General features: G+C 35.1%; 1 protein-coding gene across 1 annotated transcript in view; it reads right to left on the reverse strand.

Annotated features, from left to right (window-relative positions):
* ADAD1 (adenosine deaminase domain containing 1) overlaps positions 1 to 16,978 on the reverse strand; it is a 116,512-nt gene extending 99,534 nt beyond the window's left edge. Inside the window, exons 1-6 of the mRNA XM_040486477.1 lie at positions 16,874 to 16,978; positions 16,136 to 16,315; positions 15,221 to 15,409; positions 12,007 to 12,174; positions 5,818 to 5,886; positions 1,442 to 1,594 (exon numbers count right to left, since the gene is read on the reverse strand). Of these exons, the coding sequence (XP_040342411.1) occupies positions 1,442 to 1,594; positions 5,818 to 5,886; positions 12,007 to 12,174; positions 15,221 to 15,409; positions 16,136 to 16,315; positions 16,874 to 16,925 (811 nt within the window). The 5' untranslated portion in view covers positions 16,926 to 16,978. The remainder of the gene's footprint in view (positions 1 to 1,441; positions 1,595 to 5,817; positions 5,887 to 12,006; positions 12,175 to 15,220; positions 15,410 to 16,135; positions 16,316 to 16,873) is intronic.
* Between the last annotated feature and the right edge of the window lie 257 nt (positions 16,979 to 17,235).

Genomic DNA, 17,235 nt, shown 5'->3' on the forward strand with positions numbered 1-17,235 from the left:
CTTTAGGTGTGCTGTTAGATTTTGTATTTGGGATTTTTCTTGTTTCTTGAGATAGGCCTGGATTGCAATGTATTTTCCTCTCAGGACTGCCTTCGCTGCATCCCAAAGCGTTTGGATTGTTGTATTTTCCTTTTCATTTGTTTCCTGATTGGATTTTAAATGACTCCAGAGGCACCTGTGTGGCTCAGTCGGTTAAGTGTCTAACTTTGGCTCAGGTCATGATCTCACAGTTCATGGGTTCGAGCCCCACATGGGGCTCTGTGCTGACAGCTTGAAGCCTGGAGCCTGCTTCAGATTCTGTCTCCCTCTCTCTCTGCCCCTTCCCCACTCATACTCTGTCCTCTTTCTCCTTCAAAATAAATATCAAAAAAATTTTTTTAAATAAATAAATAAATGACTCCATAATCTGGTAACATCTTATCAACCTAACAACATTTTGTATTACTCCTGTGTGTGTGCGTGCATGCACGTGTGTGCATATATACGTTATGTATATGTATATATGTATATCTCTTCCACACTAGTAATACATTTCTTTCATTGTTCCATAAAAATTTTTCTCACTGCTGCTTTCTTCCCTCATATCTTTCTCCAAAAGTGTCTTCTTTTCCTCTATTTAAATAAGCCTTATTAATCCTTAAAGTTTCAGCTTAAGTCCCACTTATTCCCAAAGATTTTAACTCTATCAGGTTTCTATTGTCTATGAATTTTTCATACATCTTTTGATCATAGAAAATAATTAACTTTTATCATCTTAGACTTTCCCAATAGTATATATATCTTCTCTCCCCATTTAAATTATAAAAACTCCTTAAGACCAGGAACCAAACCTCCAATTTGTTTTATATCATCTATAATCTCTTAACTGAAACAAATATAAAATTTAAATACTTTTAATGATCAACACAGAACATTAAAGGGTAAATAAAAGATAAAATGTAGTTGGAATCATCATAATATCCACAAGAATAACCAGAAGTTCATGATTTTCCATAGTAATCTTTTCTTACTTTAAAATGAAAATTTGGTCATTTATTATATAGAGTCTTTCTCTTTGTCATAATGGAAATTAGAATTCAGTCTGGTAGTGGTTCTAACAGAGTTCTTGTTTAAAATGTTAGGCATTTTACCATTCTGCAGTTCTCTATTAGTGTCTGGTCAGTATATTTTAACTTTGAGAGCCTTTGTGTTTAATGATATACACCCACTATGTATGTAAGCGATGAACCATGGGAAGCTACCCCAAAACTCAAGAGCACACTTTACACCCTATGTGTTAGCCAATTTGGCAATAAATTATATTTTAAAAAATGATACACACCCACTAGAAAAAGCCACTTCAAATCAATGCAATACCACTGTAAAAAGGGTCAAAGTTATTTAATTAAAATACTACTATATACATCTTAAAATTAGGATATATAATAGCTTTTCTACAAACCAACACATCCCATGTATTTGGACTTACCTCTTTCAATTATAAAAGCAGCCAATGAATTGCTACATTTCAGATATTCTGAATGATTATATATTAGTTGATTAAATGTTTCTTTAACAATTTGGGATATCTTTCCATGCTGAATATGTCTCCCTTCTGGAAAAAAAAATCAAATGGAGTATGAATTTGAAGAATACTGTGCTTTCTTGCAGAGGCCTCTATTATTCCAATTACAACCTTAACAATTGAGTCTGTAACTTATAGATGTATAAGCAAATTATAACTTACATCATGACTGATATTTTAAAGCATTCCATTCCAAATAAAACACGTTATTAAGCTTTATAGAAAATTTCTCTTAATGTCTTCATATTACACACTAGAGAGTTACTGATCTATATTTTTGAAATATTCAAAAGTCCTATAAGACACACTTCTTTGTTGTATAGGATTATTCTACATTGCCAGACAACCAACATCTCACTGAAAGCCAGTAGTCTTCCCTCATCATTGTGATAATTGAAATACATTCCTTAGTTATTTGCCCCACTGAGAACCACTGAAAAACACGGAGTACTTAGACCCTTGATATAGTTCCATGTTCCTACTAAAAAGTCCTAAACTTTGAAAGGGGATAAAGACAGTGTTAAGTAACCAGGATTACCACAGAACAGTTTATAATCAAGAATATACATCAGAAATTACCCATGGATTTTTTTTTTAAACATGACAGAGGGATACCTGGGTGGCTCAGCTGCTTAAGCGTCCAACTTTAGTTCAGGCCATGATCTCATGGTTCGTAAGTTCGAGCCCCACATATGGTTCTCTACTCTTAGTGTGGAGACCACTTCATATTCTCTCTCTGCCTCTCCCCTGCTCCCTCTCTCTCTCAAATAAAAATATTTAAAAATTTTTTAAAAACATGAGAGAACTAAAGATTCTGGGGTAGGGCCCTGGCCATTTGTTACTTTGTGTATCCCTACTGAAGGACCCTTGTTTTAGAGAATGAGAGGTTGCAGAATCACATGATACCATACAGTGTTTCTCAAAGTTTAGTTGTAAGACACTGACAGTTCCTCATGTTTCATGATGGCTGCTAAGCAGTCTACCAAGTAGTCTGTAGCCCATTTCATATTTTCAGAGGAAAAAAAGCAATGAAAGAACTTTTCTATCATGCATTATGTATATATGAAATGAATAATTGATTATAATTTTCATAGAAATTCTTTTGACCTGCTCAATAATAAATTACATTAAAAGCACACAAGTAATAAAAATTTGATTATGGTCTCAGCTAACATTCTGCTAACTGGATACAACACATTGTAGTTAGGTCATTTGCATGCTTTTGTTTATATTTGTTAATATTTAATTTTTCTGTTAATACTGTTAATGCTATTTTATTGGCCGAAATAAACTCCAAATTCACATTATCAAGAAGAATGAGAACAATCATAAAATTAATCACAAAATGAAGCTCTGAGAGAAAAAAGAATAAAGTAATGGCTATATTCTTTTATCTCATCGCAAAGCATACAATGTGGAGGTAAAAATTATTATAATTGCATGCTAGCATACATTTACCTAAAATTGGTCAAAACCCTCAATGTGTGGTGTATAAATTAGTTTTTGGTCCTTATGCAGTAAAAATATAAACGAGAAATTCTCAGCATCTTGGCTCTGCTTATCACCAAAAACTCATCATACAGAAGCAGTATTCATTTAAGGATATTTTAAAATTTTACTTTTTTTTTTTTAACTGAAACAGCAATATAAAGATTTACATTCAGAGGTTCCCTCACCAAATGTGGGCACTATTTTAGTTCTTAACAGAAATTTTTAGAATCTATAAACATATATCACTTCAAAATATAAAAACTGGGACATGCTGAAATGCACCCTTTGCATTTACTTGGTCTTGGCCATCACTCAAGGATAGACATAGTAACTACCACATCCTTCCTAATGGATCTATAGAATAAATGTACTATAATTTGTTTAATTATACCACATGTAGTTAGCAATTATTTTGTATTACGATATGGAGTAGAAAAACCACACTGCAATTAGTACTGCTAGAGTAAGAATCGTGTATGGGGCAAGAGAATGTTTTGCTACCCATTAAAAGATTGCACCTAAATATCATAAAGAACACTTGGGTCTTAACAATGTATCAGTAATCCTCTTGATCTTAATTCAGTGTTGAAGGAAATAATATTGTGAATATAATCAAATCTTAGGTACTAAATTGTATCTCTTAGTACCATGCAAGTAAAAAAATAAGTAGTATCATTTTCCTTATACATGTGTTCCAGCTATTGAGGAAATAAAATGATTTCACAAATTACTGAAAATGAAGAATGAGATAAGAACATGACATACATAATCCCAAGTAACACCATTTCTTTGATTTCAAGTTGCCAATTTCAAGTGTCATGTGTTTTTAGTATCATGTGTAATCTGAACTTATCTTCAAAGCCAAAATATCATTTTTTTAACATTTATTCATTTTTGAGAGACAGGGACAGAGAGTGAGCAGGGGAGGAGCAGAGAGAGAGGGAGACACAAAATCTGAAGCAGGTTCCAGGCTCTGAGCTGTCAGCAGAGTTTGATGTAGGGTTTGAACTCACAAACCGTGAGATCATGACCTAAGCTGAAGTCGGATGCTCAACAGACTGAGCCACCCAGGTGCCTCCCAAAATATCACTGTTTTTAATGAAGATATGGTCCAGTCAGAGATATGGCAGAGCAAACAGGCTGTGAAATAGTGGTATCTTCTATAACTGGCATAGCAGAATCTGTTTCGGAAATTATTGTGAGTCTCAAATTTTTTTTCTTCAAAGGCAATAACATCCAACTCCTGTGTTTGAAGGATAATGTTTGCTCTCCTTTTTCTGACACTTGACTCCTTCTGAGCCTACCAAAGCTGACCCTAATCTTGTATTTCTTTAAACATACTGTTAACATATGTTCCTTCTTCCCCACAGACTGATCTGTTTTCTCAGGGTAATCATAATCTGTGTTATTTGTCAATCATTGACCGGAGATTCTACCCCACTATTCATTAAAATTGCCCACAGAGGCTGAAAAGACAGACCAGAGCCCTTTCCCATATTAAGAGATGACTATTGCTGGATTGATCCCTCACTTCCCTTCTCTTCATCAATTCTTGTGACTGTTAGATCAAGTGACTATATTAAACTGTTGGTAGACTTTGCCATTTGAATGTGCCTACTTTCCCTGGTCTGGTCCTTTTACTGCAAACAAACTCATAAATGTGCAGGGTCTTTCTCTGTTTTAGAGAAAGAGACATAACAATAACAATGAGAAAAAAAAGACAACAGAAAACAAGTTTGACTAAGCATAAACCCATTTTTCAAATCCTAATCTGCAGACATAGAAAAGAGAAAGGTAGGCTCTTTTTCATTTTAATTCTATAAATACTCTAAACTTTGAAGTCTGAAATGTTACCACTATGTAGGCAATGAAGAAGTAAAGAGTAATTTCCTGACTTTCAGGGGATTCATAAACCAATGAATGGGAAAAGTATACAATAACTACCATACAGTATTGAATATGACAAAGTATTATAATAAAACGTTACTATTTAGGAAGCATCTACTGGCACTGCTTTAAGTATTTTACATATATGATTACACGGAATCCTCGCAATTACCCTATTAGGTAATTATTATTATGGACATTTTACAAATGGAAAAATTAAGGTACATGGAGAAGTAGTTGATCTTTGGTCATGTAATTAGTAACTGCAATTGCAGTCATAGTTTTCCTGAGCTTGTGTGACAAATAACTGTGATTAAGAAACTGATTACTTAAAATGAATGCCCAACAGTTAAGCACTACCAGAAAGCTGTTGGTTTTCATTAACAAAAGAAAAGCCTACAAAAGAAAAGCATTCTCAAAAGAGAAGATATATGAAATTGATGAACCATCTCCTCATATGAAAAAAGCCATTTCTTCAATTTTTCCTCTCCATTCCTCATTTCTCATTTTTAGCACAATATAGAAGGAAATTCTTCTCCTTGTAGAAGTCTGATAGGTTTGAATGATAAAATACTAATGTATTTTCATACCTAAACTATCTTAAAGTTTATTTTGAGATAGAGCTCATGTGTGGGAGAGGCAGAGAGAGAAGGGAGAGAGAATCCCAAGCAGGCTACGTGCTGTCAGCGTGGAGCCCGATGTCAGGCTTGAACTCATGAACCATTAGATCATGACCTGACCTGAAATCAAGAGTCAGACACTTAACTGACTGAGCCACCCAGGCACCCCACCTGAGCATATTTTAATTATATGTTGTTATAACTTTTTATTGGGCTCCCCTTCTAAAAAAATATCATTATGAAGGACTTTCTTACCATAATGTATTTTTGAGACATAGACTGGTTCAGGTGAAACAACAGGTTCTGCAGGGATAGGAGGAGGACCTGTAAATAAAATAAAAATGTAAAGAAACGTGAAGCTTCCATGTTCCAAAAAGCAGGTACCTTACTATTATGTAACACACATATTAGATTATTATCTAAAAATGATTATTTTTTCTGTATAGTTCTGCCAACTCTAGGCCATCAAATCTCTATTAGCTCAGACTTAGTAAATGTCCTGTCTTACTGAAATTATACAAACACATTTCTGGATTTCCTAATTTATCAGCACAAGCATAATTGCTACTATATAGTTGGTGTTGTAATAGATGCAACGTTCTGAAAAACATTTAAAATTAAACCTTGTTTTAGATGCCCATGAACAATTCTCTATTTACAGTAATACTATGCAAAATACTTAAAATTATTATCCTATCAAAAATTTAATATGTGAGAATTATCATTTTTCCTAGAGGGATACTTCATTCAAAGTTTTCAAAGCTGTTAGTCTCATTCTTTGCAATGGCTTTCCAATTTGTTTCCCAAGTTAGGGAATCTAGGAAAAACAAACCAAAAAAGAACACTAAACCAAAGAAACAAAAAAAAGATCATAAAAGTTTAAATGAAGAGGCTCCAGGAGCAAAGGTTCAAGATATTAGATCTCTCAAGAATCATTCATAAAGACAAAGGAAGCAAAAAAGCTGCTCCTCTGGACTTCATTTTGGCTAAGATGAAATACCGGCCAAATACATAAAAGTTAGCAAGGAAAGATTAGCAATGTCATCTTGTTAGTTAAGCAAAGGCTAACTATAGATATATACACTCTGGACTTTAGAAAAGCAGAACCTTGGGGCGCCTGGGTGGCGCAGTCGGTTGAGTGTCCGACTTCAACCAGGTCACGATCTCGCGGTCCGTGAGTTCGAGCCCCGCGTCGGGCTCTGGGCTGATGGCTCAGAGCCTGGAGCCTGTTTCCGATTCTGTGTCTCCCTCTCTCTCTGCCCCTCCCCCGTTCATGCTCTGTCTCTCTCTGTCCCAAAAATAAATAAACGTTGAAAAAAAAATTTAAAAAAGAAAAGCAGAACCTTAAAAACTCAAAGAAAGATGATTTTTTTCCATTTACTAGTGCACTAGGCACAAGTGGAGTGAAAAACACAGATATTAAATCCTATTTATCAAGCACAAATAATTTCAATAAAGAAAATGTGACTGTACCAGTTGCACTGATCTTAAGAGGCACTGTATAAATAAGCAAAATAGTCTTGAAAAAGAACAAAGGTGGAAGACTCACACTTCACTATATCAAAACTTAATACAAAGTGACAGTAAATAAAAGCAGTATGGTAATGGCATAAAGACACACAGACCAATGGAACAGGGAATGCAGAAATAAATTCTCACTTATTTTGTCAAATGATTCTTGACAAGGGTGCCAGTATCATTCAAAAACAGAAAAGGCAATCTTTTCAATGATGCTAGAAAAACTGGATATTCACATGCAAAAGATTAAAGATGGACACCTACCTAACACTACATACAGAAATTAAGTCAGTATGGATCAAAGACGCAAACCTAAGGGCAAAAGCCATGAAGCTCTTAGAAGAAAACAAAGAGAAAAGCTTGATGATGACACTGGATTTGGCAATAATTCCCTGGATATGACCCTAAAAGTACAGGCAATAAAAACCTGGGATTTTATCAAAATTAAATACTTTTGTGAATCAAAACCCACTAATAACAGAGTAAAATGTAAATCACAAAAAGGGAGAAAACATAGGTACCTCACATATCTGATAAGGCATTGACATCCAGAATATACAGCAGTCCTCCCCTTATCTGAGGTGATTAGTTCCACTGCAAATAATACTGAACCCTATACATATATATATATATATACACACACACACACACAATGTGTTTAATATGTATGTTATACGCACATCCTTGTGATAAAGTTTAATTTATAAACTAGAAAAAATTAATAATAGTAAGAAATTAATAGAATATACATACTGTAATAAGAATTATGTGAATATAGTCCTCTCTCTCAAAATATCTTATTCTACTGTACTTTCTTGCAACGGGAGATGATAAAATGTGATGAGATGAAGTAAAGTGAATGACACAGGCATTGTGATGTAGTGTTAGGCTACTATTGACCTTCTGATGTCAGAAGAATCATCTGCTTCCAGACCACAGTTGACCACAGGGAAGTGAAGCCACAGAAAGTGAAACTGTGAATAAGAAGGGAACTACTGGATAGAGGACTCCTAAAACTCAACAAAAAGACCAATGACCCAATTCAAAAATGGGCAAAAGAATGGAGTATGACATATCTCTGAAGAAGATATACAAGTGGCACATGAAAAATGCTCACCATCACTAGTCAGTAAGAAAATGCAAATCAAAGTCACAATGAGATGCCACATCACACCCAAAAGGATGGCTACTATTTAAAAAACCCAGAACATAACAAGCATTGGTGAGGATGTGGAAAAACTGGAACCTTTCCACACTGTAGGCAGGAATGTCAAATAGTGCAGCCATTATAAAGAACAGTACAGCGGCTCTTAAAAATTTAAATATAAAATCATCATATGACCTAGCAGTTCCACTTCTGGGTATAAATCCCAAAGAATTGGAACCAGAATGTCAAAGAGATATTCGTACACCTATGTTCATAGCAGCATTAGTCACAATAGCCAAATTTGAGGCAACCCAAGTATGTATCAACTGATGAATGGATAAACAAAATGTGGTATATACATACAAGAGAATATTATTCAGCCTTAAAAAGGAAGGAAATTTTGATACATGCTACAATAAAAACTTTGAGGACATAGTGATAAGTGAAAGAAGTCAGCAATGAAAGACAAATACTGTATGATTCCATTTGAGGTACCTAGAAAAATTCTCATAGAAAATAGAATGGTAATTGCCATGAGCTTGGTGTGGAGTGGGGGTGGGGAAGGAATGAGTAATTTTTTAATGGGTATAGAATTTCAGTTTTTCAAGATGAAAAGAGCTCTGGATATTGGATACACAACAAAGTGAATATATTTAACACGAAAGTGTACACTTAAAACAATTACGACACTAAAATTTATATTTTATATATATGCAGTACAAAATTTTATTTTACCACACTAAAAACCTGAATTTTTTTAAAAAGCAGTATTGAAATAAGCTAAACTTAGAATCAGATTCTTAAGTCATTGTATAAAAAGTGTTAAGATTTTCAAAACCCAACAGAGTATTATTAATAACACTGTCCTTGAAAAAACTTAGAGCAACATTATACAGTAAATTAACAATTATGATTATACTTAAAAAACACCATGTACAAAATATGAAAGAAGCAATATGTGGAAAATAATTTTTTTGAGCTCAGAATTTTGAAAAAAATTAAAAATATGGTTTTTAAGTGTTTAGGACATTTTAAAGAAAATGTAACTCACTGTAAAGAAAAAGGTGACTTAATTAAATTTTTACCAGGCTCTGTGACCACAGAAAATACATTATTAAAAACTTTTAGTCATAATTAAGGCACTATTGGCACTTTTTGAGAAAACAATGGTATTGAAAATAAAAGTGGTACCAGTGGAGATGGGAAAATGTTTTAATTTTCACAAAAAAGGGAAAAGATAGATATTTAAAAACTAAAAATCATATCCCACCAGGCAAAACTTTTGCTAGCCCTAAATAAGCATTTTGAAGTATTTATCATTAGAAGCCAATCATAAACATTTTCTGATGATTAAGTTAGATGCTTGGGAAATTGTGTAGATAGATTTTAACTTAATTTTAACAAAGCATTTTACATCTTAGCTCCCTGAGAGTAGAGGACAGGTCTTATGTAATTCTAGATCCTCAGCACCTACCACAGGCCCTGGAACATAGTACATCCTGAAAACATTTATTGATTTATTCATTCTGCTGCATGCTACTATTGGAAGGAAACTGGGAAAATATTGCTGGGGACGTACCTAGATGGGCTGATAGCTGATAAAATAATCACATATAAAGGATTTCAATAAATAAACTGAAAGAATGTCTTAAGAATATTATTTGTCACAGGTTCTACATTTTACATTAATTTGTTAAAGACTCTGGAAAGGCAAAGGCATATCTATAAAAAAATAAATCTAAATAAATCACTTGTCACACTAAGCTCTAGGTGAGTAAAATTTGTTCACTCAGGGCATAAAGCAGTGTGAGAATGGATAAATGAATGATGGACAAAAACGAATACTAGTAAAGATGACAAAATTATCAAATGATAAAATCAGAACTCAAAATTATCAAAAGTGATTTCATATTAGGAAGGAATTTCTAGGTTAAAATCAGTACCTTCTAAATATTTAAAAGAAAAAAAGTCAAAACATTATCTACAGGACAAAAGGAAAAAAAATGCATAACATGACATCAGACATTCATAATAAGTGCAGATGTTAAAGCTTTTTATTGAAATATTTATTGACTAGGTCAAAAAATCTAATTTTATGCACAAAAGAAAATGATTAAAAACAAAACAACAGGATAAAGACACTGGACCAATACAAAGTTTAACAAAGTATCAATCTGAGAATTTCAAAAAATTCAAGACCAAAACATATATAACATAAAATATACAAGATAAAAAAGTTATTTTATATTGAATTAAAAAAATATACACTGTAACAACATGAAATCACTGCATCACTGCTCTATAGGTCAAACAACATGTAAAAATGAAAGCATTTCAATAAAATAAGGATAATGACATTTATAGTGCCAGCATGTATAAGACATGTACCAGAATCATCATACCTAGCCCTTTAATTAATAAACCTGAAAAATAGTGAAGAGAAAATAACGTGAAAATTAACAAAGTACGTTCTTAAGTACTTAATAAATCCAAAGTATGACAAATTATTTGAAAACAATGAAAAAACCACACATCAAAACTCACAAGATGTAGCAAAATAAATCATTTTTAATTATTAGTTTTAAACAACAAAAATAAAGATACATGAAAGAAGAGTTGAACATAGAACAAAAAGTTTAAGTATTAAGAAAGACAAAATGAATAGACTAAAAACAAACCAAAAAAAAAAGCCCAGTAGTAAAATAAAGTGATGATTTGTATTTAAAAAGAATGAGTTTATGATCACTGTTTAAATCAGATTTTTCTTTTTTTAAAGTTCTCATTTACAGATGAACCAAAATGTAATCTACCGTTAAATGAGCAAAAATTGCTCACTATGACAAAATTTGCTTACTATGCTAGCATATACACCATGGTAACATATTCCTCAAATTGATTATTAGTAATAAAAGCTACCATCATTTTATTACAAATTATTCACTAAACACTAGGTAAGGGCTTTGCATACATTACTTAGTTAATTCTAATAACAGCATAGGAGGTAGTTACTATTGGTGTCCCCACTTTTTATGTTTTTTTTATTTTTTATTTATTCTTTTTTTTAATGTCCTCCCTTTTTAAATGATGAAGCTTGCATTTAGAGGGCAAATAACTTGTCTGTTCAGAGTCAATATTCCACCTTCAGCAATTAATTTTGGAATTTACACTTAACCTATTTGCTGTGTTACTTTAGGCCATTATTTTCTCCAATAACTCTACCATCACTGAATTTAACATAAGCCAACTTCACAAAAATTGCATTTAAAAACTCTAAGCATTAAATGCACAGTATTAAAGCGCATAATAAGAATCCAATGAACTACAGAGAAAATCAAGTTTCTGGATACGAAGCTCTTGAGAATCTGACAAATTATCAGATAATTCAGCCAACATGTTCATATAATTTGGTGCTGAAATATACAAGAGTATTTTTTTCTTTTATATAAAATCTTTGTATTCTTTCCTTTGCTATTATTTTTATTTTGTTTTTAATTCAAGTATAATTAATATACAGCATTATATTAATTTCAGGTGTATGATATAGTGATTCAACAATTCTATACGTTTGTTACGCAGTACTCATCACAATGGGTGTACTCAATCCCCTATACAGGAGCATTTTAACTAATATTAAATATGTCAGCAATCAGCAATGGAAGAAAATAAATTCTGCCATTTCTCTCCTGTAGTTGCCAAATAATTCTTCATTAACAAATCCTTTGGTGATTCCTTCTGGAAAAAGATTAATTTTACAAACATTTATAATCAAGAGTATTTACCTGATGTTTCTAAAATTCTTGGCTCAGGTTCATCCAATTGTAGAAGCTCATCAAGAGCTAATTTTGCTGCATTGGATCTAGACTCCTTTTTATTTTGTCCCAGTCCAGTCTTATATTGAACACCATCCACCACAGCACAAAAAGCAAAATATGGTCCCATAACGTTACCTTGAAAAAGAAGCCAGAATGAATGCTGCAACAATTCATAATATGTTCTTGCAAATGACATTTTATAAAGAAAAATATCCTAGTACAAACATTGTGGAAAACTATCTTGGCCTATTAGTTTTGTGTTTTATTTTATTTTATTTATTACAGCCAATGCAGGTTAAATTTTTTTTTATGTTCTTTATTTTTGAGAGATAGAGAGAGAGAGAGAGAGAGAGAGAGTGCAAAGGAGAGAGCATGCAAAGCAGAGGGACAGGCAGAGAGAGAGGGAGACACAGAATCCGAAGCAGGCTCCAGGCTCTGAGCTGTCAGCACAGAGCCTGATGTGGGGCTCAAACCCATGGACAGTGAGGTTGTGGCCTGAGCTGAAGTCGGACGCTTAACCGACTGAGACGCCCAGGTGCCCCACAGCCAATGCAGGTTAAAAGCAAAGCTGGATGAACCCCTGAACCAGTTCTGAGGAATTCATCAGGCAATCAGGTTAGCTCCAAATTCAGCATGAACAGTAGGGCCAGCTTTAGAGTACAGATCATACATGGAGGGACAGGGTCTTGTATAAAGAAATACCTGGCAATAGAAAGCACCCAAATATCTACTGAATGACCAACAAAGGTAAAATGTGGAGCCTCTGGCAACACCTCTCTTCTCCCACCTTCTGAGTACTCTGATACTCTTGTAAGCCCCAGAACAAAAATATCCCTTTGAAGAAATCCTGTGAACCAATCAGGGTGTCATGGTAAGCAATTCAAACCACCATAACTTTAAAGGCAAGTGGAGGGGAGAGAATTCACGAGGAAAACCAAAACAAACAACAGTTTTATACTGAATGTCCAGTCATCCAAAATTCCTAGAAGGATTAGTTTTACACAATTACTTTTACCTAGTTTTCATATTTGCCTAATGAAAACTGAAGTGGAATCATCTAAATTTATAGGCCAAAGATTTTTCCAGTTCAAGTTTTACTTGTTGGTATTCAGACTTTAGAAGTTCTCTAGTTAATTCAAGTCTCTACTCGTTATGGATGGCTAGGTACAGCGTCACTCCACATAAGCCTCATCATCACTGTTATTATTACTTCCTTACATATTACACTAACTTCTGGGTTTCCATATATATCAAAGTTTTACAAGTAACTCCTGACTACATTTGAGTAAATTGCTTTCCTCCCACCATCTATGACTTCAGTTTCCCAAATTCCTTCATTATGATCACCTAGGTTCCCGTCCCAACTTACTAAACCTTGTAATATTTTGTATATTTATTTAACAAGGGTGAGATTATTATGTGTGAGATATGACCCATCAAATTTGTGAATAAGACCTCTGTGTCAGAGTACTGAGCCTTTAAGCTTCATCCCATCATGCTTCAGGTTCTCAAACTTTAGTATGTATCTAAATCACCTGTAGAGTTGTTAAAATATACTCTGGTGTCATTAAACCTACTCATTCAGATTATTCAACTAGTAGTATACACATAAAGTAAATATCATTACTTATCAATGGGTTGTAGTTGTGAGCAGCTTTTACTAAGTTCAATGAAGATTTGCCCTCACATTTTTTTTCTTACTATGACCAACAGCTTACATTTTCCAAGAGCATTCTGAGAAGAATGGAGGGAAATACAACTAGTGACACAAAAATAAAGTCCACAGTACCAATCACGAAGTAATCCCACCTACAGTGACTAGACCTTGGAAAACTCCCACCCGCGATATTAAGACTCTATTTTTGTCACATGTTTACCAGTTATTTCATTCAAAACAACAGACTGGAAACTTGACTTCACTATGACAATCTTTGCTAAAATCTCAAAAACTTTAAATCCTTTTGCAAAGATACCTTGAGACCCATGTTGGCAAAAGTTAGTATCAGTAAGAGAAAATTTAAAAACCAAGCTACTTAATAATGTGTTTTTATATACAAATACCCATAGGAACCCACACATGTGTACACATATATATATATTTTTAAGGATTGTGTTTCTTTGACTCATACTTTTAGCCTGTCAATACCTGTTAAGAGCATTTATTTTCTTAAAAAAATTTTTTTTACATTTATTCATTTTTGAGAGACAGAGAGAGACAGAGCATGAGTGGGGAAGGGGCAGAGAGAGAGGGAGACACAGAATCTGAAGCAGGCTCCAGGCTCTGACCTGCCAGCACAGAGCCTGACGTGGGGCTTGAACTCATGAACTATGAGATCATGACCTGAGCCGAAGTCAGACACTCAACCAACTGAGCCACCCAGGCACCCCAAGAGCATTTATTTTCTTATCCCTCTACTTTCCGAAAGTTCTTTCTAATCATTGGTCATAAGGTAAAGAGATCAGAGGCTGCTGTTTGCATTTTATTTGATCTTTACTCCTGCAGCCTTCCACAGGCACAATGTGGTAAAAGACCCTTCTGGTTGGGAGGTGGTTTAAGTGAGAATGGAGAAAATAGTCACACACATCTGCAGAAAGGGTATCCATCATATACTATTTTTGATATACTATCCAAGTCCTAGTTTCACTTTTAGAAGTGAAATTCAGAATTTCATTTGAATTTCAGTTCATTTCACTTGAATTTCACTAACGGGATTTCAGTTCAACTAGCCACACACAAAAAATTAAAATTCAGTGATTAGAAAAATTTTGTACATGTATGTTATCTGCAGAAAAGTATGAATATAAAAATTTCTGAAGTATATTTGTCAAAACATACTAGTTACCTAACCCCAACATTACATGAATATAGAAAATAACCAAATTTAGTACCACTTGTACTCTCTGCTTTAAAAAAAAAATGTTTTTTTAACATTTTTGAGAGACAGAGCACGAACAGGGGAGGTGTGGAGAAAGAGGGAGATATAGAATCTGAAGCAGGCTCTAGGCTCTGAGCTGTCAGCACAGAGCCCAACATGGGGCTCAAACCCATGAACTATGAGATCATGACCTGAGCTGAAGTTGGACACTTAATCCACTGAGCCATCTAGGCACCCGTTTGCTATGCTTTTCATAGGAAAGTATTTTCCAGTACTGCAATAACCAGATACAACTTTCCACTTGCCTGTTGTTACTGTTTCCTTAAGGTCAAGGTGAACTCGTTGCATTTGTGCAAATTGGTGCAAAGCTGACACAGGATTTATCTCTCCACGTTTGTATTTCATTATAAATTCCTTGGGTATTTTTTTTGGAGGAAGGACAGGATTTGAAGTAGATGCAAGACCTTTGGAAAGCAATGGTTCTGGAAAATTACCTAAAAATAAATGTTTACAGTGGTCAGTTCTGTAAAATAATAATAATAATAAAAAGTAAAAGCACTAAATCCTCCCCTAAAATGGAAGATTGTCCCTGATAGATCTAGTTGTTTTTCATTACAGGTAAGTTTCTACTAAAAAATTTTGGCACACATGATAAGTGCAACCTGTTGAAGCAAATACCTTTTGGAGTACTCAAACTATTTGCAAAGAAGTACTATCATTGTCATAACATTAAGTGAGGTCAAGGTTTTCAGAGGCTCTCAAAAGTCATTTTTTTACACATGATGTCACTAAGACCTAGACTGAGGACATAGTCCTGGGACTAAGACAAGTTTGTTTCCCATTCACTGTTTTATATTACTTTTCACTTCGAAATCAAATGACTTTAGGTGTTTGTCCCTGCTTTGTACTTAATCTCAGTGATATATGGAATAGAAACCAGTGTAAGTTCAGTCTCTTCCCTGAGGGGGCTAACACAACTGCACCTCAAAAAAGCAAGACACCCTTTAAGTGGTTAAATAGTAAAATAATTGCATAGCAAGGGGAAAGATTTCTACAGGCCTCCTTCAGTGTTCAGAGTCAAATCTGAGTTCCAGATGCGACACAGCCGCTGGTAAATGGATATATAGTCAGGGCACATTTAAACTGGAGGCTCAACAATACTTACTGGCCATCCCAGATTCTTAACTCAGACATTATTGCAAATGAAAAAGAAGTCATACCCGTCACTTGCGTAACCTTGGATGCCATATTCGACAGGCTGTAACTGTCTGAAGAATATCCTGTGGGTGTAGCTACCGTCTGGGCTGATGGCTGAACTGGCAAGTTCTTTTTCAGCATCTGAGCAAAGCTAGGGACCCGGGAACTCTGAAACCAGTCATTGTTGCCAGACATTTTCTCGCCTATAAATGATACGAAAATTGGCAGAAAACAAAAAAACAAAGTACTAGATAAAAATAATCTGAAATTAAAAATAATATATATTCCCATAAATGGCTTGAACACACACGACATAGAACTAAATCTCGTTAACTTATGTCATGACTGCTTTGTAACTAGAGTTTTAACAGGCACGGGATTCATCCCGCCTATAGCCCTTCCCTAAGTGCTGCTACAAAAGGGTAACGAAGAGTCAAAACAGTTGGCCGGAAAAGCCCCTACATCTACCTGGGAGTCAGAGAAAAACAGAAAAGAAAACATAAAAACATAAGACTCTCAAAGGCCGATTCCAGCCCAACTCCCACCCACCAAAATTGTGCTTCCTGCCCTGTAGGTCGGAGACCTAGCGGCAGGCCGGGGGCTCGCCAGCCGCAGCTGCCACCGCCGTTGCTTCCTCCTCCCGGTTCGACCTCGGGCTTCAAGGCTCACGAGGCCAGAATTGCATCTTTCAAAAGCTGCCTGGTGGCGTCCCAGCAGTACGCGGACTAACACCCCACAACCCTCTTCATCCAATCACCAACCGTCTGCAGGGCTGTGCTCCCGCCCCCGCGCTCGCGCCTGCGCCAGCGCCATGGCAGTGCCCTCTGGGCTGTGCAGCCTGCGTCAACAAACGGAGAGACGTAGGGCGTCACGCATTCGACGTCCTGTGATGCCGACCTTGTTCTCTCTGAGCGTGGGTACCCAGACCCCCCTAAGGGGCCCTCACTGCCACGGAAGTCAGGTAAAGCTGCGCAGCCAGGCCTTTCTACTGTCGTACCCAATGCCCTCCACACACCTGGCGCTACCGTTTTCCTGAAGCACTGTGTTAGAGCGGGGGTGCTTGGGGGTGTCCCTGGGGTACCAATGTGTGGATGGTTTCAAAGAAACTTTTCGTTTTATCTGT

This window comes from Herpailurus yagouaroundi, unplaced genomic scaffold (genome assembly GCF_014898765.1).
Source record: "Herpailurus yagouaroundi ecotype Mexico unplaced genomic scaffold, PumYag 28, whole genome shotgun sequence".
Taxonomy (NCBI): domain Eukaryota; kingdom Metazoa; phylum Chordata; class Mammalia; order Carnivora; family Felidae; genus Herpailurus; species Herpailurus yagouaroundi.